The 27,958-nt window shown below is 39.0% G+C and overlaps 1 protein-coding gene across 1 annotated transcript; it reads left to right on the top strand.

Moving 5' to 3' along the window:
• mdfi (MyoD family inhibitor) lies at window positions 1-27,952 on the top strand. The gene is made up of 5 exons (XM_084928082.1): window positions 1-529; window positions 1,682-1,871; window positions 13,610-13,753; window positions 22,567-22,920; window positions 23,382-27,952. Exons 2-5 carry the CDS (start codon window positions 1,721-1,723, stop codon window positions 23,633-23,635), a joined length of 903 nt encoding a protein of 300 aa, XP_084784208.1. The 5' UTR covers window positions 1-529; window positions 1,682-1,720; the 3' UTR covers window positions 23,636-27,952.
• The last annotated feature ends 6 nt before the right edge of the window (window positions 27,953-27,958 follow it).

The following is a 27,958-nucleotide window of genomic DNA, read 5'->3' as shown; positions in this document are numbered from 1 at the left end:
TGACAGTACAGCTCAGCCCAACTACTTTCTAGCCTGGAGGAAGCACAATCACTGCTGACTGTAGTTTCCTGTCCAACAGCAGGAGCAGAAGTCTGAGTCAAGTAGGATATAGAAGGAGTCAGGAGGCGAAACGGCTTGCACGGAGCGGGTACTCAATTTAAGATTGTAAATAAGTTTGGTAAGGTGGTGCAGAAACGCAGTAGAAAGCGAGGAAACCTGCAGCGCAGACAAAGAGATTTCAGCCTTGCAGCGTTAAACCTCCCAACATCTGGTTTGGAGGACGGGGCGAGCAGGAGTGAGAAAGTTTAGAGGCGGAGAGAGAATTATCTCCGCTGGCGAAAATGCTCTGAATTTGGAGTTTAGTTTACCTGCATGAGCCATTGACAGACTTGGTGGTCGTGTGAAGTGACAAGAGTTTGGGGGGGAGATTGGATTGGCAAGGTCTCAGAGGGCTTGAAGTCCACCTGGAGCGACCAGAAAATGAATTAGTTCAAAGGCCCAGTTGCAAAGAGTTCCAGCCAGAAAGAAGGTAAGAAGTTTTTTCCTGCGGTGTTATTGTTGTCAAAGTAAGTTGCATTTAGATTTTTCAGCCGCACTAACGCAGGCAGAGAAATTATCCTCACGCTGGAGCGGAGCTTGGTCTGAGCATGCAGAGACTCGTGTCGAGAAAGCAGAGCGCAGATATGCAATGAAGATAAACAGAGCACGTCCGTTATTAGCTATCACTCATATTTGCGTTCATGTTCAATATTTCAGTCTGAATTTATTATGAAAAATGACACTTTATTATTGTTATTAAAAGCTCGCTACAAGTATACATGTTTCAGCTAGCTCTTGGTGAGCGTGCGCTGCAGTGACTTTTCTCTTTTCCCGAAACTTCTTCAAACTTTGTAGCCATGCTGTTTAAAACACTGAGAAACTCACCCGTGGGGGTGGGTGGTTGATGGTGAAGCTTACCAAACTCTGCTTCTTCGAACTTTTTTTTTCGCTGTAAAACTTGGCAAAGGTGGTCAAAACTTTTTGGGAGGCAGCGAGTGCGGAGCGAGCGAGCTACGGGAGCGCGCAAACAGCTGCCCAGCTGAGTTAGTTTGGCAGGAAAAGCGCGTGCCCAAACTGGCACGTGAGGTATACGCTGAACTTCCCGATAATGATTTATAAAACTTGCTCCGATGGTCTCCTCTTATTTGCTGGTCGAGGGCTCTCAAAAACACGTCTTTTACTTTAAACAAGGAGCAAGTGTAAGCAGTAAGTGCGGTGTTATTGGTTTCCAAGATTTGTATACATGTAGTATGATAATTTGTATTTGTCAAAATACAAATTATGTCTGTTTTCACGAATAAGTTATTTGACTTATACGACTTTTTTTGTTCTTGACCTTTTCCTGTCTCTCTACCCCACGTTGCAGTGTTGAAGTGGCTTACAGTGTTATATATAAATAAATACTTGTTACTGTCAAAGCATACTTTGAAGACGTTATTTAAAGCAGGCTGTTATTAGACGTTTCCTTTGTGAACACGCACTGCTTCCTGTGGTGAGGATCCTGCCAAAAGGCGCTGATGGTGGTTCAGCAGTACCTGTAGTCTGTTAGCTTCTTGCTCATATCAAAAAGACAACGAGAAATCTTCCACATGACTCATCTCTATGAAATTCTTTTTTGGGCTATCTCGTCTCCCTGCTTCAGGCTCAGTCACCTCCTCCCTAAAGAGCCAGGCCTACGCCCATGGATGAGGAGAGGAGTGCCGCTGCCATTTCGCGAGAGCCACCTGACGATGGAGACCCCGGTTTGCCAGCTCCGCAACCAAGTTCGCAAACAAGCTCAAAGGCAGAGAGAGAAAACAGCTGTCCGAGCCCACAGCCCTGCCCTGGTGATGGTAAGAAAGAGGTTGTTGGGAAAAAAACAAAAGAGAAAAAAAAGAAACATACTCCATGCGTGCCACGAAGGCCCAGTGTTTACAATAACCAATGTTGTCATCTTTGTGGAGGCAGTGTTTGAATGTAGTGAAAAAGTGAGTTAGTTATTAAAGAGATTAGCCATGTGGTACGAAAACAATGGAGCAGCACGATTATTTGAGAGGGAAGACCTCACCATTTACTTTCATGCATGTGAAGCTTGTTATGTTAGTAGGTCATCCAGAGTGTGTTTGACTGTACAGTAGAGCTATTGTAATACAGTTTTCTGAAAACAACATTAGAATGGATTTATTCACCCCAGCGAAAGTGTAATATAGGTTGATGTGAGTTCTCTAAAGTGGAAAAGTCTTGAGTCACTGTGGTGTTTAAAAGTTTGAGACTGAGTAATTAATAATCTCTAATGGTAGACTCAGGAGGGGGCTCCACTGTAGGAACTCACACTTTATCCCGGGAAAACCACTGTGTGTTTTTGCTGGATGTTACTGAGATTTATAAGGTCAAAAGCCTTCTTAATGACACAACTGTTGTGTAGTCAGGTAATTGCTGAGACTGGTCCGTGTAGGGGCCGTGCTCTTGGGTGATCTGAGTGGTCAGGACTGATTCAGCGCTATGGAACACTTAAATGGCACAATTAGGCTCCTGGGAATTTGGGAATGAACCTGTGACCCTTTGGCTTTGAGAGATCGGTCATGCTCAGAGGTAACTGACTCAGAGGCGGGGAGAGGAAGATGTGGACTCAGCTTCGGGCTGTTTTCATGTGAATGACTCATGCAGAATGAGCCAAAATTACTTCAGTCTCCTCAAGCTTCAATGGGAAAACAACAGCACGGAGTGTACGTAGATCAGAGCGCAGGTTCTATGGGGTAATTAGGGTAGGTGTGGTTAACAGTTAGGGTAGTGTGCAGAGATTTAAGTGCCTTGTGGCCATGGGAACCAGCCACAAAAATGCTTAATAGTTGATGAAAATTTTTTATTTCCTTTTATTTTTTCTGTCTATTTTTTGTAATACAAGTCCAGACACAACTCTTATCATTACTGTGTTTAACATCAACACACACATCTCCGTTCAATGCTACATTGTGGTTAACCATGACTATAAGTACAGCATCATTTTTAATGATAACTCTTGGAGAGTTTGAGAGTTATTAAATTGAAGGTTTGTGCCCAAACATGTTCTCCTGGCTGTGCTGACTTTACCTCTGTTTGTCAGGAAGCCAGCACAAAGTGTAAATGATCCTTCTTCTGCTAAAGTTAAGCTTCTTTTGGCTGTCTGGTCTGTGTGTTTGAGCAGGTTTAAGTTATATACAGGGTTCAGGCTACCGCTGAGAGCAACAAGGTCCTCCTTTTAGCTCTGTTGGACCTCTACCTATCCCTTCGCATCAAGAGTGGGCTGCTTTGCAACACCACAACAGAAACATGGGGCGGTTGCACACATGCGCTGTATCCTTGAGCCTTTCTAGACATTACTCAACAGAGTTGCATGCGAGAAAGTAAATGTCTGAAGCGGATGATTGGACATCAAACCGTTTTTAACCTTCCAGCATTCCATTTCAAAGACCGTGGGAATTTACAGTGAGCGAGTAGATGTCCTGTGACCTGTCCGCTGGATGGTCTTTTAAGAAAGCTCCCTTGACTAAACAAAACAGAGAATTTCCAGAAGTAAGATTGTCTCATGCAGTCAATCTTCTATTGTATGTTACATGCAGGAATAGACAATTTTCCAGAGATCGTGTGCAAAATCAGCCATGTATATTTTTAATTTAGGCTTCAAAGAAAGATTTGACCACTGGTCCATAATTAGAATGGGGGTAACAGCTTCTAGGATGGCATCTTCTGTTCCTGTGAAAAGTACTTAACCAGCATAACTGATGATCTGAGTTTTAGTCTCTTTACCTTTTTTTTTTTTTTGCCTGTCCCGTTTGGTTCTTTAGCCGTCCGAATTGTTGTCTGAAGGCCAACAAAGATACCCAACGGTATCTTTGTTACAGTGGTCATGGTGGTCTGCCAGGACACTTCAGTCTATATGACTTAAATCTATACCTGTAACTGTTGCACCTAAAAGCACACACTGTTTTATCTTCCTTTTTCACTAATGGGAGCCATAATTTACAAAATGAACATCATGCTGAATTGAATAAGACAGTGTGCTGGAAAAGTTCAGAGAAAGATTTAGCACTCCAGTCTTCCCATATTAAAATAGTCAGATTTTCTGAAGCTGAATGAAGCTCTGCTCAGTCATCACTTGTCCATAAACTTGCGTTATGTGCGTGTTAAAAGACATGTTCTTCTTCTTGTTGTGAGTAAGGCTCGATCTCAGGCATGAAGATGCAGTGAAGCAGCCTTTTCTTACCACATCTGACGCTTTTGAACCACTAGGAGTTCTTGCACTCTATTTTTTCTTCCTTTCTTCTGTAATCTTTACCCGATTCTCTGCCATTGTTTTCTTGGTTCTTTCTCTTTGTTCCCTGCCTGCATGAAGGATGAACTGCACCCTTTTTTAATTTTAACAAATGTTATTTGAGATTTCAAATAGCTATCAGCGTCTTAAGATGCTGGAATTTACAGTTTAAGATGACTTCCATTGTTTTTCCAGCACTGATGGAAACAATGGAAAGCAATTTCAATCAGCTGTAGTTAGTTAATGTTTGACGTTATGACCAAGCAAAATGAAAATCTTGGCATTTATTTGGCTGCATTGATCTCTGTGGGACAGAGTTTAAGCTCACTCAAGATTGGTGAATGGGTATAAGAGAAAAACAACTTGTGTGTTTTTTTATGTTGAAAAGCAAAATAAGAAAACACCAGTGCTTACCTTATTGTGTCATTCCCATATAAACAGCAGAATATCATAGTTCTAACCTTATTCTACTCTGGCAGTTGCTTTGAATTTTGACCTTCAGGATTTCAAAGTGTGAGGTACTTCTTGTGTCAGCCTGTGAGTTGTCATAGAGTTTGCTGTCATCATCTGGGTATATAACTACAGTGCTTAGTCCAATGCTTATAAATGCAACAATAAATTTGAATACCTTTAAAAAAGCCACATGAGGCTATATTACAGCAAACAGATTAGATTTTTACTAAAATGATTTACTGTTTCTTTTTCTGTATTTTATTTTTTTAGTTTGTTAGGTAACATGATTGATAAAATTCTAATTTAACCGAATGTTTACTATGGATCAACATCCAGCAAGTGGCTACCTTTGCATAAAGACAGGAACAAGAGTGTAACAGCTAGCCTGACTCTGTCCAGACATGACAAACGTGCAGTCCCAGCAATTTGCAAATGAACTGAAGACTGAAGTATTAAATCGTGCCTGTTGTTGACTGTTGCTACACGTAATAACAAGCCACTGCTTCATTTATTAATTTATTTCTTGGGGGGTGGGGTGCCTGCAGATACATTTTTTTGTCAACATCTGCACATCAAAAAAGCTTGATGAAAGCAAGCAAGTGTCCACCTTCTACATCCTATGCCTCTTCAGCCTTTGTGTGATCAGCCTGGTGCTCTCTTCTGTAAAATGCACCTTCTATGTCACAGTCTAACCTGTTTCTACCTATTATTTCATCTCTCTCTATCTCATACACTAACTCATTCTCTTTGCCCGCGTGTGTAGATGCCGCTATTTTCCTGCTTGTCCTTTTTTAGTCCTTGAGGTTTGTTGAGGCTTGTGTCTAATTTGGTTTCTCACAGAGATTGAAATAAACTCAGAGCAGTTTGAGGCATTTTTATGGCGTTTTTGACCAACGAAAATGAGCGTGCTTTATTTTACTTTACTACCTCACAAACATTTGAGAATGGCTCATTGCTGCTGCTCTGGTGGCCTGCGCTCTTTCTGTTTCTCACACTAATGATTTGCTATAGCACTTTCTTTAAATCGTAATCATTGCTGTTGTACAGATAATGCCATTGTGGTATGAGATTACAAATTTCAAATTTGAACAAGGGGCTTTTTATTTTATTTTATGTATATATATATATATATATATATATACACATACATACATACATACATACATACATACATACATACATACATACACACACATATATATATATATATATGTGTGTATGTCAGACGTCATATTTAATGACATCACTTTGAAATGACAGCTCCAAAGCAGGGATTTTGCTGGATTTTATAAAATGCCTGTTGTCTCAACTCCCCTCTCCTCGTGTTTCTCCCTCTCCCCCTCCACTTGGATCTCTACTAAGATGATACAAATTTTCGCCAATTCAGATTTTTTTCCTACGAACTTTTACCTGTCAACACATACAAAAATAGAATTTTCTTCAATGCAACATATTGTTTTCATAATAAAAAAGAAATGATCAAAGTTTGCAATTTTCCCCAAATTATGGTAAGTTACAGCTGCAGTAAGTCTCACTTGGAACTGCTGAAGTAGAAATAATTAACTGAAAATTAGCTGCTGTACGCCAATCTTTACCAGATTTATATAACAAAACAAATCTCAGTTACTCCCATCATTTTCCAGTGTGTTCATAAGTTTGGTCAATGTCTGATTAAGATTTTTGTTTCAAACATTTCCATGATGGCCCCCCCACAGTCCCCAACATTTTCGTCTTCACTTACAGCAAAGAGTTTCCATGCTAACAACATGTTAGCGTATGCCTGTGAGTGTCTGTGCGACTGTTGGCTCATGCTGCCGCATCTGACTTGACCGGTAAGTCACTCATAATCTGACGTGAAGCTGACAGAGTGGTCACCATTCAAGGCTCATAACGCTCAAAATCGTCCAGTTTCGATATCTGGCTGATCAATCAGTACCTCTGTAATAAATACAGTTACAGTAAATATATGAAAGCAATAAGAGGAAAGTGTTACTGTACACTATTATAAAGACCTAAAAACTAAAAAAAAATCAAAATAAAAACTGTTTTAAACAGTGTTTTTCTAATGTCAAATCTTAGTGAATTTTGGATACATTACTCTGTTTATGATACTAAGACTGAAGCACAGTGTCCTTGTTTTACATCAGGTGTGTTTACATTCTAATACAAATAGAGTTCTGTTAGCTGCTTTGCTAACAGACACAGCCGTGTAGCATCTGTTAGCAAAGAGCCAGTCTTTTCCCACGAACCAGAAGGATCCCACAGACAGAGTGGCACAATTAAATTCCCCTTAAGCCTGTTCAGCAGCAGACATTTTTTGTCTTTAATGAGCTTACACTACTCCATTCTCTCACAGCAAGCATAATCTCTGATTTTCGACTTATTCTGTGAGTGTATGCTTATGTCAGTGTCTTGGTGTGGGATTTTCCCATTGGCTAGGATTGCAGTTTAAACATTGCTTCTTCTTTCCTTTTAATTTGTGTGTGTGTGTGTGTGTGTGTGTGTGTGTGTGTGTGTGTGTGTGTGTGTGTGTGTGTGTATGTGTGTATTTACTGAGGGAGAGTGATTAAGACTACAACAATTCACCTATACTGTAGATCTGTGTTCTTGTCTTTATATTTTACTCCATCTTGGTCAGCACCCCACTGATAGTGTGTGTGTTTTCAATCAGTTCCAGTCATTACTGCTGCTCAGATAACTGCTCGGCTGCTCTTCGGCATGTCTTCTTCTATGCTATTTTCTCTGCTAGTGGGCCTGAATGAAGTGTTTTAAAATGCTGTATGAACACAGGAACACAACTGCAACACTCATTTGTGTCAATATTGTCACAAAATATTAAAAAGAAAGTCGTTTACAAATGTATTTTTTGTTTTATGAACACAAATTCAAATATTTCAAAACATCCAAATAATATTTCTATAAAAGAAGGAAAATTAGTGCAAAAAATAGTCAGTGGTGGGGATATTTTGACTTTATTAAACAGCTTTAGTTTTTAGAGTTTTAGCTGTCATCACACAGTGAAGGTTTTGCTTTATTTCAGCACACGTTTGTTTCTTTCTTTCTGTCAGTAAATGCACAAAAGTTTAAATAAAGCTTTCACAGAAAGTTTTTGCATCCATTTAAGACTTCAATATTTCATGCTGCACACTCATCCTAAACTTGACTCTTTTTATTTATTTTCTGAGTTGCACTCACAGTACTTTACTATGACAAAACATTTTGAATATTTAATTCATGTACTAAAACTAAGAGACTAACTTATACCATTCACACAATTTTAAGACCCTTGACCTATACTTATTGCACCTTTGGTAGCTATTACAGGCTTGAGTCTTCTTTGGCATTATCCTTTAAGCTTGCTGCTACTTCTTTCTTTTCAAGGCTCCTTAATGTTTAGATAGGGAAAGCTTGCCCACACCCTTTTTTAGGTCTCTTCTTAGATACTCTACTGTGGCCAGGTTAGGACACTCTAGGCCTTTTGCAGAATCACTCATATGTTTTGTAGTAGCATGCTTCAGGTCTTTGTCTTGTTGAAAAGTAGCTTTTGCCTCAGTCTGATACAAAATAAGATAACCTTCGTTGCATTGTAGAGAGTTGTTACATAAGGTATGAAAGATTTCCTGTATCTGCCCCTGTGGGAATGGAGCTGCTAGAGAAATAGCTCCAATCCTGGAGTCATGACCACACTCGAAAAGGTTTTCAGCTCAGGATTTTTTCTCTATCTATATTAACCTCCCAGTTCCTGATACTGCAATCACCACATTTTACTGTGCAGATGGTATTAATGAAGTGATGCCAAGTATCTGTTTTGTAGCATGGTTTAATTTATGTCTCATCAGACCAGAGTTCTTGGTCTAAATGTGGTTAAAATGTCAAACTCCCAGCATGCTGTCATGTGCCTGCTAGTGAGTAACCGCTTCTGTCAGGCCTTTGCTGTTGGAGTACTGCGCCGTGTTCTTCTCTAAGGTTCTGCCAACTCCAGAAAAAGACCACAGTGTTTGTTTGAGCCTGCCTGACCAAGGCTGCCCATCCCCAGTAACTCACTTTGGTCAGATTATAGAAGACTGTTAAACTCATCCTGTTGGTGGTTCTCATTTTTTAACCTCATGGCTTGGTTTTCACTCTGACACACCATCAACAGTGAGCCCTAATACTCATAGCTGTGTGTGTGTGTAGATTATTTTAATTAAGCACTGGATTCAAGTCAAGTTGTAGAAGCATCTCAAAGACAATTGATTATGGTAGGATACACCAGGTGTTTATCAACGATTTTGGTCTTTTGCTGAAAATGAATTAACAAAACATTTCAGATTTGTTCTTGTTTTGTCTTTGTGGGTTTACATGGATGAATAAATGAAATCCATTTTAAAAAGGTGTCTGGAATATAGCATAAAATGGAAACCTTGAAAGTGTCTGAAAACATTCCAGGCACACTGTCTTTGCCACAGGGATGTATAAGCCTAAGAGACCTCCTTTTGCATACACATTAGACATTTGCGTTTTTAAAGATGTCATAGTGGAGCTGTAGAAACGGTGTTGAGATAGTTTGAAAGGAAGCAGGTAAACTCAGCTCAGCCCTCTGTTCTCTATAAACCAACACACTCCATCCCCAGGAGGAACAGCAGGAAATGCTTCCCTTCAGGTAATTCAGGATATGTCACATCATTTTCAAGTTCATGTAAATAGTGTCTGTGTGTGTTGTGTTTATGCTAATCATTACCCTATGGGATCCATATGTTTTTGGTTTAATGGTTAACTGTTTACAAGGAGACTAAAATTCCTCTGAATCGCCCCTTCAGGGCCACCGACACGTGTACATATACCAAACTACAAACCCACATGAACTTGCAAATACAGAAATATACACAGGTATATAGTCAAGCTTTCACAAACAAATACCCACAAGTGTAAACACATAGTCGTATCTCCTCACCGGCTCTTGATTGGTCTGGTCTGATTTTAATTAGAGGCTCATCTTTGATGGTTCTCAGAACTGGCTCTGAGGTCGAGCGGTTAGGTGTTTTGATCCTTATGCCAACGCAAAATTGGTTGATGGCCTGCTTGGATGGCACTGAGGGTTTGTGGGAATGTGTTTCGATCCAACAATCGTGGGTTTCGAACATTTACAAAGGGAACGCTTTGACTAGCTAAGTCAAAAGTCCCATACACTTTTAACCCTTGCTACCCCACAGTCAAAAAACAAAGACAAACTGTAGTGAAGGATTCAAGAGTACATAAAATCATATGATCAAACAGCTTGGGGTGCTCCCTTTTTCTGACGTGCCCTGCTTCAGAGTTCAAACCCGATATTGTTTTAAAGTCGATCATTAACAATAACGATTGGAATTTATTTTGATAAAAGTTTGAACGATAGCATCAGCAAACTCTTTATTTATTTTTCAAAAAATTATATTTATTAACCATAGTTTCATATTCACACTGTTTGTGTGTGCCCCATCTGCAACTCACGAATGGAGCCTATCCCACTTTTATTGTTTTTTTTGTTTTTGTTTTTAAGCCATTATGGGGTTTTTCCAACAGTGTCTGCGGTATTCTGTAGACTTTTGCTGCAAAGTTGTTTTGGTTTTAGCAAATTCTGTATTTCAATTGGATTCTTACTGGGGACTCAAATAAGACTGACTTTTAGTTTTCAGAAGGGTTTTTTTCTGTGCTTTGTGCGACTGTGGTAATTGGCCCCAAAAGCAATTTCCAAAGAATGAGAAAAAACGAGAAACACGACTTGAACTGATAAATGCCCTTTTTAAAAAATAAACTATAATACTGATCTCAATATTTTTAAAAACTGGCCAGCTGTCTAAAGTTATCAGACTCAGTTGTTGCCTACCAGCATATGGTGTCTTATTATTTTTTTACAATCCATTCTCAAACATTTTATAAAATTGATACCAGTTGTGTAGAACAATAGATGATTATATGTTACTGGCAATTTTAAGTGATAGCGTTATCATTGATTATAGGAATATGAAACACAATGTTCAATGACTTTATGATTAGCCTCCTGAAGTTACACATACTGTTTTTTTTTATTTGCTTCTAATTTACTATTTACTGAGTTTCAGCACTTAGTGTTATTTAAGGTATTTGATAAATATATAAAGGTGGGTTATTGCATGCATAGTACATAGACATGTACTGCTTGCCAGTGATACATGTCGACTACAACACACAGTTACCTCTAAATCAGACATTTGGTGTCAGGACAACTGTTCTAACTAGTGGTTTTCATATCTGAGCAGACTGATTGAGTCTAATGGACAAAATATGGGTCTTGGAAAAATCACTTCCACATGGCAGAGATAAAAGTATGTGTGATGAGAGCGAGTGTGAGATGCAGGAAGGTATTATTGGAGTGTACGGTAAGTGTTTTAAGTGTGTTTGTATGGATGTGAGCTTTGTGTACCGCTATCAAATAGAAGAGAAAAGCAGGAAGTATTTCCCGTCTCCTCAGCCTCTGTTCACATGGTCTCCCACACAAAAATACCCACACATACAAAACGCCCTTGAGAGACACAAATATATACATATGCACAGGTATACAAACACACGCAAACCTTTGCAAGCAAATCACCCAAGGCTTAAAACACTAGGCCTTTTCATCAAGGTTAGCTCAAGTAACATATTTTCATGCTGCATGCTAAAGAGCCCAATGGCCTCAGGGCAAAGCGTCTAAAAACTACATAGGAATGGAGTGAGGAACACAACAAAGAGCCCAAATACTGACGTTCCCCAGATCCCAGACCCATCAACATCCACGGGTTGCAGAACAGGCCGCTGAGGCCACAACCCACAGGACCCAAAGGATCTGCTGCCAATGTCCTGAAAGTGCCAGAACCACAGGACATTTCATGGTTTTAAAGTTGTGGCTGATCAATAGGTTTGCCATTGCAATATTTCCAAAAGACTAATCACCAACAGATCAATGTAAAAAATAAATAAATAAATAAATTCTAACATAAAATAAATCATAATACTTTTGATGGCCTCTTTTTCGTCGTGTATATTATATGGACTTAGTTTTATTTTTGTCAGATGTGACAGACATAGCAGTGCTCATAGTGATCAAGCTATATAGATGTCTGTAGTTAATATTACAATTTATATATTTCAAAGTTTAGTAGCTTTAAACGTGGAATTAGAATGATTATTGCAGAAAGTTTTTCTTTTATATAAAATTTTTAAAACCTATTTAAGAAAAATAACAGTCTGATATTTTATCTGACCGACAATGCAGAACCCCCAAAAACTGTGTTAACAGTAATAAATAATAGGACTGAAAGACAAATTAGTGTGTGTGAAAACCAAAAGACATTTGACCTTAAGATTGTCATTAAAATGCAATTATTGTGCAACTCTACAACATTTTTTCAAACGAATAAACATATTTATTCAAGTTGTGAAATCCCATCATGTTGTTTTCATATGTTTAGGTGGAACAGCTAACAGTATCGTAGCCTAGACCTAATTTTAATCATGCATGTTACTAGAAATGACATCTTAAGAAATGCAAATGTCATTGCTTCTTAGTTTAGTAATTACATTTACTGTCATGTGCATTGATTTGTATTTTGATTTTTTTTTCATTTAGCTAAATCACCCAATGTTTTGCTTGCTGCTGTTTATGACTTCACCTTGATAACTATATCTTCTCTCCTTCTCGTCCTACTGCACAGCTATCAGTAAATTGCAGCATATATTGGAAAAACCTCACGACGACAAAAATCTCACGACCATCTATGTATACTCTAAAAAATTACGCAGCTCTTGCTAAAAATTATTTTTTTGTTTGTTTGGGTTGTCTTTCTTGTTTTGTATAATTACTCTCAGTTTGCTTAAAGCCTGTGGCTTGCTTATTTATTTTAATATTACATTTATACGGTCTTTACTGGACAGACTGTATAAAAGTTCAGCCATAAAAATGGGAATGGATCCATAGAATTATGCCAGAAATGCACAGGAATGTATCTGCGTCAAAAGGGAATGTGAACCCGAGAGGCTGGGGACAGGAAAGAGAGGACAGATAGAGGAGTGAGGGAGAGTGGATAGAGTAAATAAACAGAGCCGGGAAGTGTTGAGTCCATGCACAGGACGTGGTTTGGTATGTATGTGTGTACGTGTATGTGTGTGTTTATCAAGCCCAGCTGGCTCCCATTTGCCCAGGAATGAGTCTTCACCTCTCAGAGGCCTGCCTCGCTTTGAAGGCCTCTGTGTTTTGTGTGTGTGTGGTGTGCATATGAGTGCATGTGTGTGTTTGTATAATAACAGCTTCATTAGAGGACTGCATGGTACCTTTGAACATATAAAACACCCAGACATGTATTTACTGCATATATATTGTGTGCATGCACTCTTATGTGTTCAACAGACACTGGCTTGCAAAAAGAGACATGCACACACATATAGACCCACAAAGATTTCAGGTTTCACAAGCATACACATGGACCCCTAAACAGTCACAAGGGTTTGGATTTAACTACTTCCAGATGCAAGTTTAGGACAGAGAGAGCACACACCAACACATAGACAAAATCTTTTGCTTTGTTGAAGTCAGCAGAACTACTCTGTTAAAATTAATTAGGTGCTGGTGGATGGGAAATGACAACAGAGTAGGCAAGTTTACCACAAGTGGAGAAACAGCTTGCTGGTTATTTTTGATAATAGGAAACAAAACTGGGAATCTGTTCAAGCATAAACATTCATACATTCATAAAAGTCCACCCCCAGCTACTCAGCACATAACATACAGTAAATATAAAACACTGAGATCTGTTTTTAGACGTTTTCTTTAACTTGTTCGTGTGTGTGTCTGTGTACCTGTGTGTTTTGCAGATGTGGCCCACACCTACACTGAGCCCCTCATATTGAGGTTAAATGGCACCCCGGAACGGTTGCAAGGCGATGATGGCGACAACTGCAGCTCCGGCACCAGCCATCCAGATTTGGTGCTTACAGCACCTTACAAGAGTATTACATGTGAGTAAAGCACCCTCACAAACACACATGCATACACATTCACACATCGGGACACACTCGCACACTTGAGAGACCAGTGAGACTTTTTTTCCATTACTGATCACTGGTTTGATGAGTCACATTGTCCTGACCTTTAACAAACACATTTGCACACCCTCAAGAAATAGGTCAGGTAATCATACACGCAGACAGAAATATCTACATCCACATCTGTCAGCTAAGTAGGTTAGCTTTCTGATTTTTTTTTCCCAATACAACCAAGTGTGCACCCAAGTCTGAACACTCAAAATGAAACACCTTTTACTCTTTTCTTTCACTTTCCTACATTTTAATCCTTCCCCAGGTTTGTTAGAATATCACCGTAATAAAAATAGAGGCATGACAGCAACTTTTCTTAAGCTAGTTTTTCTTCTTCTTCTTTTTTTAGGTTTTTATTATTATTAATATTCAACTTTGAGTTAGTCAAAACAAGATGAGTCAAATGACTTAGATTTCATGTAATTCTGTAATCACCTGCTCTGTAGCCCCAGCTATCACCATCTTTGTTTTTTTTAAAAGGCCTAAAAAGCAAGGAGGGAATTTGACTGATCCACATGGTCAAATCCACATGTTTAGTAGCATCTTGTGAATCGTAATCTAGCTACACTGCATTACGAACAAGCCCTGCATCTGGTTTGCTCAAAAGGGGAATTATAATAAACAAAATGAAAATCATGTTTTGTTACAGATGATGTTAAACACAATAAACATTTCAAGAAAGTGTTTACAGAGGTCATAAATCAAGTTAGCAGCAAACTAATTTTCTCAAAGACATCTATGCAGTAAGACTTCTTCTAAACAGAAGAGACTCTGCTACTGGCCATTAGAAAGAGGGCAAGTACATCTGCATTATCCCAAGTTTTTGGTAGCAGAAGCTGACTTAATCTTTCATATTCCCTCTATAGGTACAGCTTATTTGTTGCCTCACCCCACTAAACTCATCCATGATGCACAGAGCAGGCCCATGGCATAGAGATCATTATATAGTGAAGGTGGATATTGGAAATTACACAGTTCTAGCAGCAATTCAAATACATTATAAAAGCACATATATTACTATAGTACACAACAAGCTAAATATATATACACAAAATTAAAAGGTAATGCGACGGATTATGTTTTGTTACCACCTCAGTGTCCTACAAATTTCTTTTTTTCCCCCAACTTAATGCATCTCTTCACTTTTCACTTAAATTCTAAGCTGGTGGATTGATTTAAATTTCTTTTTCTTTATTTTTTTATTTGTCTTGTCGCAATAGTCTGCACTAATAGCTTAAAATTGCTTGCAATGATTGTTGTGGTGTGTGTGCGTAATGATAGGGAATGATCAGATAATGTCATGCTGCTTGCTATGCTGGTTTGAGAGAGACAACAAATGCAAGATGGCATGCAAAGACCCTTCTTTAACAACTATCCTGATCTCACCCAAGGCATCAAAATGATCCTGGCAATGACTCATCTCTTTTGTTGTATTTTGAGGAAACATCTCACTGTGCTACAGGTTGCATTTCTTCATGAATCACACTTAAGTTTTGAAATGAGTCACCTGAGCCTGTTTGAGTTAAGCGTACTTGGATGAGATTAAAAGAAGCCAGTGTTTTGGCTTCTTTGGATTTATAACTTGGTCAACAAACACACATTTAAGAGTAGGTGCAACTGCATGCAAAGTTAATGAAATGTGGCAATTCAACTTCCACCATTTATCCATTTGCTTGCTCGAGCTGTCATCCTCATCGTCTTTAGTTTAGGCTTGTGGGACAGGATTTAAGTTGGAGGGTACATAAAATTGAAATATTAAACAAAATAAATATTCTCATATTCCTATATCAGTTCTCATCCAGGAAAATAGATTTAACAACACAACATACTGTTTGGGATTATGGTAGATTTGAATCATTTTCAAAAAAGTCAGTGTGATTTATTTGTCTGTTTTATTATTGCTGCAACGCAAATCCAGATTTCAGTTTTAATGTCTTTGATGCTGCTGTTTAATTCGACCCGTGAAACCAGTAACATTTTTCACTGCTGTAAAATAAAATAGCTATTTGGCAATAGCACTGAAGAAAGAAAATTGCAAGAGGAGAGGTTATTGTGTTTGCTTTATTTAACCTCTCCAGCTGTCCAGTCATCACATTCTACACTGGGTGTATGCACAGCCCTCAGTATCAATTTGCTCATTTGCTGGTGACTAGTAGCACAACACCTAACAATTCTCTATACAAAGTTACACAGTTAGCACCAAAACCCATTTTCCTCCCTCCTATTACTAGTCTAGTGATTTTCTGTCTGCACAAAGGAGCTTCTTTTACTTTCCATGCTGTGCAGTAGCTCAAACTCTCTGTGTCAAAGCCAAAGATTGCACAATTTTGCTGTCATTACCAAATGGCATTTATTTTTATTGCCTTTACTCTGTTTTGAAATTACAACATTCTCGGCTTAACTTCTAAACTATTTCTAATATGTTATATGTTATTAGGTCAAATTTCACAGTAAAAACACTCCCAAACGTACCTAAAAAGCATGAGTCTCAATTTGTCTAAAGAAAAGAATGGTGATGAGTGAAAGCGTGATGAATGAAAGGAGGAATTCGGGGGTGAGAAGGTGGGGGTTGAGCATAGTCAGAAAACTCTGAGCGCATTTCCTGGAATTCAGGGCCAATATCTGTGACAAACATGAACACACAATGCTGTCTCATCCTACTTTTCTAACTATATAAAGAGTATTTCAGATTTCAGGCAGGAAACCTATAAGTAGGTTAACAGAGTTTGTTTTGAACTGAGTAGGTGTGTGAATGTCTGCTGTCTTGGACTATTTTTTGCCTCTACCTGTCCTGTCTGCTGTGTGCGTCTATTTTCAGACCTGAACTGGAAGCCCTAGAAGTTTGTCTGCCTTTCCCTGTCTCTTTCCTTCTGCTTTATTTGCCAGTAAAAACCGTGAAACCCACCAGCTCCATTTGCTGCACAGAGTGAGTTATGTAACTATAGTGGGCTTAAACAAAATCTGCTTCCATGGACTCGTCCTCATTGCCTTCATCCATAGCTTTCTCCATTTAAAACTTACACAATCACACAATGACCACAAAGGAAACAATACTAGTTTCTAAACTTTATCCCTCACTCAGGTGAATACTGACAGCTTATGTCTGCTTGTCTGCATAATTATACGTCTGAGGGCCTCTATCAGTATGAATGCAGTTTAAATATGGTCTGCAAACAGTCAATCAATCATCTGTGTATCTGGCTTCATAATGAGCATGTAGACCTCATAAAGTAGCTGTGACTCAGGTCTGTGGTGAGATCATGGCTGTGTGACATCTGCGTATACATCTGCGTGTGCATCAGAGTGTTTGGGAGCGACGGCGTGAAGAAACAGAAGCATAAACAGAAAAATCCACAGCTCGTATGTTCTGTCTCCCGGTGATGACATCACAGTTTCATTATGTGTCTGGCCCTGGGCAAGCCGGCTGAGAACAAAGTGCCAAGAGATCTGCAGACATATCTGAGTGTGTTATGGTTTAAGTGGAACAGACACACACACACACACACACACACACACACACACACACACACACATGTTCCCAAGCTCCCTCAGACACACAGTCAGTGATGTCATGAAACACCACTGTCTTTGACGTCACGGTCACAGCAGGACACATGTGTTCACAGCTGTTCTTGCTTACACTCACTGGTACTGGAAACAATAAAATGCGTAGCCTAATCAGCGACACGATTGAAGAAATATTTCTCATACTTCCATTTCCTTATCTTTATTATTTTGCAGTATCTTCACTGTGTGAGATGAATGTATATGAGAAAAAAGGCGACCCAGAGCAGAGCTGTTTGTTATTATCTTGTCATCAAAGGGGAGGAGTGTGCAACGTGTTGTTGTCGGGAAATCTAACAGTGCTGTGACGTTGCTTTTAATTAAAGACCAGTCACTGGGCTCAAACTGTTTTCCCTCTCTGTTTTCGTGACTAGATTCTCTTTCACCTTACCCTTTCTTTGCCATCTCTTTTTAGTCATTTGTAAATATGCACCTACATATTTTATGTTTACAGCCAGTCAGATAGCATGGTGACAAGGTGAAGGATGGCGATTCAGTTATGAGATGTCACAGGGGTCATGTGTCAACAAAGTGTTTGGCTGGTAACTCAGGTCAAGTAATTAATGCTGTTGTGTATTATATTATACTTGCATGGTTGCTTGGTTTCAAATTCAGACCTAGCCTCCTTCTTGAATTTGTGATTTGCACACTGTGTTGTCTGTTGAAAAACACACAAATGAGTCAAATGTTGCAACAAAATATTTTTTTATATGAGTAAAGTTCCTGCATGTCAGAGTTGTTATTTTGTTCTTTTTTTGTTTCCAAATGTCATATTTCATCTTTCAGTGCAAAAAACGCAATATAGAACTGTACTTGGCAAGTTGCAAGTCAGACTTTGTTGTTGTTTTTTGTGGTATAGAAAAGCTTCTGCAAATATGTGCAGACACAAAGTCAACTTGTAATCATTTAGCTTTGTGAGAGATTGTTTTGATCTTGCGCTGGCTTTCCTAAATACTTAGAGGTGTAGAGCGTTTTAATTAGTTGCCACAGTGTGCGTTTTGTGAAAATTGCACCCCATAATTCAGCAGCTTGTACAACCACCGCCAACAACAATAACTTGAAGTAATCATCTTCTGTGTGACTACCAGTGTCTCACATTGTTGTGGAGGAATTTTGGAACACTCTTTACAACGTTGCTACAGTTCAGTGAGATTTCCGGGCATTCATTTATGCACATCTCTCTTGGGTTTAAGTCTGGACTTTGACGAGGCAATTGTAACACCTTGATTCTTTTCTTTTTCAGCCATTTTGCTGTAGTTTTGTTGATGTGCTTGGGATCATTGTCCTGCTACATGACCCGATTTAAGCCAAGCTTTAGCTTTCTGAAATTTGACCTCACATTTGACTCTACATTATTTTGATAAACAGACGATTTTATGGTCAACTCAATGAGTCAAAATGTCCAGATCCTGTGGCTGCAGAACAGCCCAAATCATAACCCCTCCACCACCGTGCTTGACGGGTGATGTGAGGTGATTACACTGATATGCTGTGTTTGGTTTTCACCAAATGTGGTGCTGTGCATTATGGCCAAACATTTTCACTTTGGTTTTTCTCTGCCCTTGAATCTTCTTTTACCCTGACAACCTTTTAATAAAAAACCAAACTTGTTCAGTCTTCTTCTAATTGCACTGTCATTGACTTCAACAGCTGCCAAAACTTTCAGAGAGGCGCTCACTTTTTGCAGATGATCATTTAGCACACGGTTGCTACTTACACTCTTAATCTCTTCATATATTCCTAATAGTAAGAGTGTACTTAGTTTTTCACATGATTTCATAGAATGCTGTGTTTTTCAAATGATTGTAAGAAGCTAAGTTAAGCAAACCAGACTCCTCCATTTGATAGCTTAGCTAGCACTTACAGTAAGAAGTAATTGGTTGCTTGCAAAAGTATATTTTCAGAATTGTTTTTTCAACACTGGTTTTAACATAACTGCAAGAAATCTTTAAATCTGTCTCTTGCAGAAATTTGGTTTCTGTGATGCTGTGTTCAAATCTAATTTTATGAATAGTAGCAACAACACTATAAGAAATCCATCAAAGTTTTCAGGCTTATCCACACTAATTTAAACAACCATACTTATAGTAACAGCGACAACGCCTCAGAATGGTTTGTACAGTATATTCCAGTTATGGGTGAATTTAGTGACAATATTTTAAAACTGCATGGAAACAAGGATAAAATGATAAGTTTCAAGATTCTTAAGAACAAATATTTTTTTATTTAAAATGACAGCAGTTTGAACCTTGTGGCCAAAACTGGGTCACACTTTTATCCTGCACACACCTCATGTTGAGTCACCAGTCTTGTGCCTCTGACTGAACTCTGCTCTCACATTACTTTTCACCATAGTGAGTGGGTGCAACTAAACAAGCCTCATTAACACTGTAATGCTGGTTACAGCTCTGTATAGCAGCCAAAAATGTGGGGAAGTCTCATTGAAAACTGTTTTAAATAGCACTTTACAACACTCGCTTATCCAATTCTCATAGTTTTAGTACTTCGCACTTATTGGCCAGCTTTTTAAAACAATCAAACTATGCAGGAAAAAAAACTCAGAAGGGAGGGAATATGGGAGCGGGGGACATTACATGCACTTCGTTTTCAAATGCACAGACACAGATGATGAGAAACTGATTTGTTTCCATGTATGTTATGCAGTCCAGATCATTCTGGATTTTCATAATTAACTGCATACATATAGATGTTTACTGGGGAAAAACCTGAAGCAATCCAAATTTACTGTTTTCATTTAGAATATAAAGTTTAACGTTCACAGTTATCAGAAAATACTCTGACATCTAGATTACTCTGCTAAGCTTGTTGGCTTAATAGTGCACAAAAGCTTGCATATAGATTTAGGAGTCAGGAGGCTCATCCTGCATGCATCTTTTCTTCACGTGCTGTTAAGGCTGTATTCGGGTTAAGTATTTAGTTTGATTAGAAATGTTATAGTTTTACAGGACACAGTGGGAACAGCTAGAACAGAGACAGACAGAATTCACAGTCGCTCCGTTGACTCATTCCAGCAAAGGATAAGTAGAGAGAGAGCAACTCTCAACGCTCTAGGAGGGAGGTGTGTAAGTACAGGGTAGCTGAGAACCGCCAGGAGAGGAGGAAGAGGTGGAGGGTGTGTAAATGGCAGCGTGCTGCTGCATTCATCCGAGGGTGACTCATACTCGGCACCGATAGACCCGCGCATGCACATATCATACTAGAGGTTGCAGGACCCCCAGTGGCCAACGCGGCTGTGTACGTGCCATACATGCACACACTGTGGTTTCCCAGTGTCATCATGTTAATCCCGCAATCATTTGGCTCTTTATTTGCTGTTATTTTTAACCAGCTCCCAGCTCCCTCTAAAGTTGAATCATTGTGTTTATGTGTCACACCCATGCATCCTCCTGGTCCAAAAATGTACAAGCAGCGACCTATTTTATTTTCACTTCATCTTTCTAACTAACTGTCTTGATCACAGACAAAGAGACCTTGTTTTTTTTCTGTGTGTGTTCATGAGTGTGTGTTCACACGTGTTCTTGTATGCATATATGTGTGTATGAGCCTAACCTCAAGCTCTGTTTGGAGACAGTCCTCACTCCACGTCCCTCTCTCTGCCTGCCCGTCTGCCAAATCCACCTATGTACTTTGTTCGCACAGGCACACTCACGCACCACAAACTCACAGGACATATGATTTTCTCAGAAACTAAAGAGGAAAGTGAAAAACTGTGCACAGTACCGCTACAGTTTGACTAACCCCCTTCTTCGCTTTCCAACATAAATTCTGCTAGGGTCAGAATGTTACAATAGAGTATTGTGCAAAAAGGCTAAAAGTGAGTGACAATACGCAGAGAGAGAAAGGGTGAACACAGAGGGCAGTACGAATTTCTCACACAAAAGGGAAAAGAGGGGAAAAAAAGAGAATTACATGGAAGACTTTTGACATACTTTAGAGAAGAAAGTATGGCTTCCTCATACTGGCCCTGCACATGCGATCATGTCAACAGACTTGTGCACGTACATATTCACATACTCTGGGCCTGCAGTCTGCCAAACATCTGGAGCAAAGTTATAAAAACGCTGAATGAAAGAATCTTTAATAACACAGATTGGTTTTGTGACCACAGCCACCAGCCAATCATAACATGCCTAGTTGGGTTATCTGTCTCTGAGTGCTTATCGAACACACAGTTTCCATGTTCCAGACATGTCTCATAGTTACAGATCACTCTGTTTGCCTGTGTGTGTGTGTTAGACTTTTCTTTGGTCTTTTACGCCACATTCATTCTTACCACACCTTTTCACTGCACATGGTTTTAGGTAAGGAAGAAATGTAGAGCTATATCTATAGAATCGTATTAAATACTAACATGATTTATTCTTTTTTTAAACAGGCTTCCATAATCTCATTTTCAGAGTATGTGTGCTTGCTTTGGCAGTGAAACTGAGCTTTTCTGCCCCTCTACTTTCTAGCTGAATTGTTAATACTCCATAACACTTGGTGGTAAAATATACAAATTACTGAGCAAAATTTAACACTTGTGAATAATGCTTGAGCGTTTTAGGTACGGTATATCTTGGAACAAAAGTATGTTTGCAGAAAATATCACATGCTGAAGTTTTGGAGGTGTTTCTACCTAGAGACAAACTCCTCTCTTTGTCCCTCAAACTCTACATTCTTTCTTTCTAGTTGTGAAAGAGTCTAGACAAGTAAGTTCAGGGTTCAGCTCAGTAAATACATAGTGCTTCCCATGAGCAGTTTCCTTTAGGGTGGACTCTGTAATTGGACTCAATTTCCCGAAACCTCCCTCTCGATGACTCCGCATCTGCCCGGACATTAAGACAAGTCTCAGAGCTTCACACAGAACAGGTTCATTACACACAAAAGACTCCTCACAACCAACAAATAACATAAATAGTTCCATCCCGTTTGTATAAATGCTGTAAAATTTTATGTATTTTTTTCTAAAGTTTTTAGATTTGATCCTTGTTAGGTGAAGTATGAAATGAAGATCAATGTTTCTTTGTCCAGCCAAATGATTGAGCACATAAAATCATAAGTACAGCAACACTGATCTTTACTGAACTGCACTGATTTGAAATGATATTCATTTAAAATAAAGTTTATGTGAGCCTGCTGTTAATGGATATACTTTTGTTAATCCCTAGCTCAACCGGCAGCCAGATCCACGCCCATCCACCACACCCAGCCATGTCGGTCACAGCCCAGCAGCCAGATACGCAGTGAAGCCAAGAACCACGCACACACACGCTCCCCTCACACGCACTGTCCGAATCACACGCACACACCTCACACGCATGTACTCCAGTCCAACGGGGTCAGGAATCCTAAGCTGGGCTCCCTACCGAGAGGCGGCTCATCCACCTCCTCATCTTCTTCAGCGGGACCCAAACACACCAAGAAATTGCAGTCCAACCCTTCCATCAACTCACAGAGCAGCAAGAGAAGCAAGAGCAGCTCCAAGAGCAACAGCTCCCAGATTCCCACAGAGGCACAGGACGGTGAGATACCGATGCTGACACAGAGACTGGAGCAGAGGAGAGGGAGGGAGTGATAGCAAAGTTCACTTTTGCTTTGTTTGTTCCCCCAATTGGCTGTTCATAATAGAAGAGCAGACTTGTGTTTTCCCCTAGCATATTTTCCCTGTGGCAATACATTTTAACTAAAAAAGTCATCAAAAAAGGTAATTGATTGAGTTCAGTACTTCTCACCTATTATAATCTGTAATGTAAATTGCATGTATAAATGTTAACCTGCTGCATATGGCAACTGAAAATGGATTAATCAAAATCAAAAGGAGAACGAACTTCAGGCTGGAAAATGTCGGAATTTGTTAACCTTGTCACTCTAATAACTCCCAATCGGCAGTCCTCCATTAAAATCCAGGTTTATCGCACATCACTTCGGTTTTTGAAGTTGGCTTAGCTGACGAAACTCTTTCTGTGTGTCTCTTTCCCTCCAGACTGCTGTGTTCACTGTATTTTGGCGTGTCTCTTTTGTGAGTTTCTAACCCTGTGCAACATTATGCTGGACTGTGCCACATGCGGCTCCTGTGTGGGAGAGGACTCGTGTTTCTGCTGCTGCTGCATCACCGAGGAATGTGGCGACTGTGACCTGCCCTGTGATATGGACTGTGGGATCATCGACGCCTGCTGTGAGTCTGCAGACTGCCTGGAGATCTGCATGGAGTGCTGCAGCCTTTGCTTCTCTTCCTGAGGCCCTTAGCCAACGCAACATATCTGCTATGCATTTTTGCAAAGCCCAGGAGCAAGTTCGAGCAGCGTCTTGTCAGATATAAGAAGTGCTACACCCAGTTGCTGTTCCCTGGACATTGCAGTTCATACTGTATTGGCTGGTCTTGTAGGCTCCGCAAAATGTCCAATGTTTCCTACAGGCGAAAGATTGTGACCTAATGCTGAAATCGGTCACCGGTGATTTATTCTTTCCTTTACTGATCACGCAATGACACAGTAAACTTCACTTCGTTGTCTTTGCTGTTGGGTCATTGCTACACAGCTGGGTGAATGGTGTGGACTGAATTGTAGTTGTGGTCTATGAGCGTATGCCAGGCTATGCAGACTCTGGACCCTCATGGAACAAGCCATTATTACAATGGAGCCCCTTGTGCCGTCTGAATGACTGGAGTTCTCCAAGCATGAAAAATGACCTCTAAAGGCAAATGAGAAAATGGCTCAATTTAACCGGATTTTAGTGTTTCTGTAGATAAGAGCAGCAGCATAATGGGAAAATGGATGCTCAGATCTCAGTAGAAATGCAGTCTGTCCTTCTGTCCTTTCCAAGGTTAAAGTCTGGTAGTTTGATTGCGTACATTGGCCTTTGTGACACACACACACAGTCAAACGTTGAATCCAGCCCTGCCTTTGTCCTTGTTACATTGTCCAAAACAGAGAAAACATAAATGGTGGCTTGTGGCAATATTAGTGACTTTTTTTTTGTTAATATGCATCTTTCTCTGACTGACCTATTGTGAAAAGAGATCATCATGAGATTGTTGTGCTTCAGCCTAGATTTGAGTCCTGTTAAATCAGTACTGTACGGAACAGACATCACAGAGCGAATGGTTGATAGCATTTGCAGTAGAGTCTTTATTTTTTAATATGTGAAAATTCATTTAATATTTTGCATCTTGTTTACTTTTACATTTTATTTTAGGGGCTTTGACTGTATTCAATGAATTCTCGCTCATCTGGTGAAGGACTGGAAGGCATCATCTCCTTTTTAATACGTTTCATTTTTCCTCCGTCGTTCATGCTATGTGAACAAAAGGCCTCGGCTTAGCTTAAGGCCTGAATTTTCAAGTAGTTTCTTTGCCTTTACCAAATCTCTATTAATCCTTGTTTTGTAGATTTTAGTTAAGATATTTGCATCTATCCTCTAATGTGAAAATCACATTTCTGTGTTATCGGGTTTTGCCGGGCTCTCTGTAAGGCAGACATTGCTCAACATCTAATTTAATTCCTTGAGTGAAAATCTCAAGACATTATGCTAAGTTGGATCCATGTGCTCGTAGTATGAATGGTACACTTTTGATAGCAGGCCTGCACTCTCGTGCGCTCCGGCGCATACCTTCTTCAACTCAATACCTCTTGAGATGTCATCTAGATCTGTTGTGCATTTTATAATTACTTGATACAAATCTCTCTTTTCTCTGATGAAATACTGTTAGAGAAATCCTTTTTTTTAATAGTTTACTGTTACTGGAACTCAGTTTCTTGACCTATAATTACATGTAAATAGAAGTGCTAATGTGCCTGGCTAATGTGGCTGTGTTTGATTAAACCCTATTTTAAGGGTTGCAATCTCACACTGATGATGAAAACACACTACAGTTTAAATCAACTTCCTGACAGCAAAGTAAAAAATTCTGAAGCCAGCAAATATTACTCAAGAAGAGTTGCCTGATTTTCACATCAGTGTTCAGCTGACTAAATTTTCAGTGACATTGTGAAGAAGGGCTGAAATGTTTTAACTCCTTACCCCTTGAAACCTTACTAGTAGTAATCTTTGAAGCTCTTTTCTTAACTGAGCAGCTTCTCTCATATTTCAGGTCTGCTTGTAGAACAAGATGACTGCGTTCGCATCATATCGTAGTGAGGGTGGTCTCTGCCTGTGTAGCTACCCTTGGAAAAACCCAGAAACTATTCTAATGGTCATCAAACTACGTCTTTATTGATATATACTAAGGTGTCAAAACTTGTCATTAAGGGTATATGGGAGGTCTTTAAATGTTGCTTTTATACTGTTCAAGTAGTACATATACTTTTTGTGATGAAGATTTCTGTTGTTCCATGGAAGAAAATGGGGGCATATATAACAACTAAAACAAAACAAAAAATCTTTAATAGCATCAGCAGCCACCCAGAATTGCAGAATTAGAATTAGAGAATTAGAGATGCAATTGGTGCATCTCTAATTAATACCTGACTGGACATATCATTCAAATTTAGGGACATTCTGATTAACTGACGCAAAGAGCTCTGGAAAACATGCCATTATTAAAGTACAGAGAGGTTTATGAAGGGAGAACTAATTATCCAAGGTTATAGCATGTGTAGAAGTGATAACAATATTATTTCTTTTTATTTACAAAATATTCCAAGTGGATATTCATATAATGGTGCTTCATCTAGGGATCTACTTCTGTGTCACCAGACTAAACCAAATATCTCTGGTGTGTGCAAGGTTAACATTTCCTTAACAACACTGGTTCGTTAACAATGGAGAATAAATAATAAAAATAGTTTTGTACCACTGGAATAGATTTCATTTATGTGCCTGCATTGCTACAGAGTCAACAAATATAATAGTACCACCAGACTCTATTGTTAAAAGTGAAGGGCTATTCTACGTAGAGCCTAGCCAGTATGAGATTTTAAAGCTCGATATTGATATTTCGTGACGTAAAAAGCTGATATTCCGATATATCGGCCCATATTGTTTTTTCTTCCATGCACACAAAACAGGATTTCCTTAACATCTGTTATATGTAGCTATTTATTCGCTCGTTTACGATTTTCCCGACTCTGCTGGTTGTTGTGTTTGTTCCAAACACGTGTTGCAAACACATAAGTTGCAGAGTGCCCTCTAGTGGACATCGTCAACACCCATGATTTAAGGGTGTTTCTCCCATGTCTTGTTTAGTTTTTTTTAATTATCATTTATCAACTGCTATAAATGACAATAGCCATAGGTTAGCAAATCACTATTACTGGCAAGTAATATCCATTCTGCCAGTTAGTTTACCTTACTATCATGCAATCTACTTGGCTAAGATGTGTAAAATTATGAATACGTAGTTTCATGTTTCCTACCATCAAATTTTATGCCTTGAACAAAGACAACCCATTTGAAATGCTTTTTCTAATCATTTATGGTTTGTCAAAATCCCAGACTATAAGTTTCAAGGCTCTTAGCACTCTGCTGCAGTTTCTCCCTGAGCTCAGACTCCAGTGTAAAGCAGGCAATCTTTTAGGCCTTTAAAACCAGGATTGATTCAGTGTGGGAAACTCACTGAACTTGCTTGTTGCGTTTAACTTATTTTATGTAACTTAAATTCTCCAACAAAGGCTTTTTTACTCTGTTAACATTTGACACTATCTTGTGAGTTCTACATTTTTCCAAAAGTAGCTTCACCTAAGCTTTTCAGAAGATAAAACATAATTGTGAACTATAAATGCTCAGGAAGAAGGTGCAGCTTGTTTGAATCCAGGTTGTACTATGCAGAAAAAATCAGGTTAATGTCTGCGTTGAAAAACAAAAAAAAATTGTACAGTTCAGTTAAATTTCTTTAAATATATTTTATGATTCAGTCATTTCATATTATTTTATGTTTTGTTTCCCAGCTTATAGAAAATGGATATGGTCTGGAGGTACTGAAAATGCTGTTTACTTGGTCTGGTGATGGAGAGCACTCTCTGTCTGGACGTTGAAAGTTCCTAGATGAGCGCCAGTTTTGCACTTAGATCAATCTCTAGAACATAGAGATGGTTTTGAGATGTGGATCTGATGTGTTTATATCAAACAGTTCATCATCTCGTTTCGAATATTTCCCTTGTATTCAGAGAAGCTATTATGGTAATACTGGAAGAAAACAAGTTTGCTTTCAGTGATTTTCATGCTCAGTATTATTGTTTTGGGTTGTTTTTTTTACTCACATTGACCAAAGAAATGTCTGTTGGCTTTTATGGCTTTTTTATCTTATTATGGGAATGGAATAGAATTGAATTTCCAAATTGAATTTAAGGGCTGGCCATCTCTGTTAATAGTATGAAAGTTATCCATATCCCAGCTTAAATGTTAGTAGACTGTAGTCCACTATAATGTTGTTTTGTTTACATTTTTCCCATGTAATGTCTATTTGAGTTGCTATTCTGAACGTTGCCTTAACTTTTTGTTTAATACTGAATAAACAATGTGAACTCCACACATCTGCCATTCATTCTTCATGTGAACACACTGTGGGATTATAAGGGTGATGATTTGCACTGTTGCCTCACAGCAAGAAGGTTCTGGTTTCAA

Source organism: Perissodus microlepis, chromosome 5 (assembly GCF_051167445.1).
Source record: "Perissodus microlepis isolate ML-2025 ecotype Zambia chromosome 5, ASM5116744v1, whole genome shotgun sequence".
Lineage (NCBI taxonomy): Eukaryota > Metazoa > Chordata > Actinopteri > Cichliformes > Cichlidae > Perissodus > Perissodus microlepis.
Note: the sequence above shows the minus strand (reverse complement) of the source record. Positions and strands in the feature narration are given on the sequence as shown.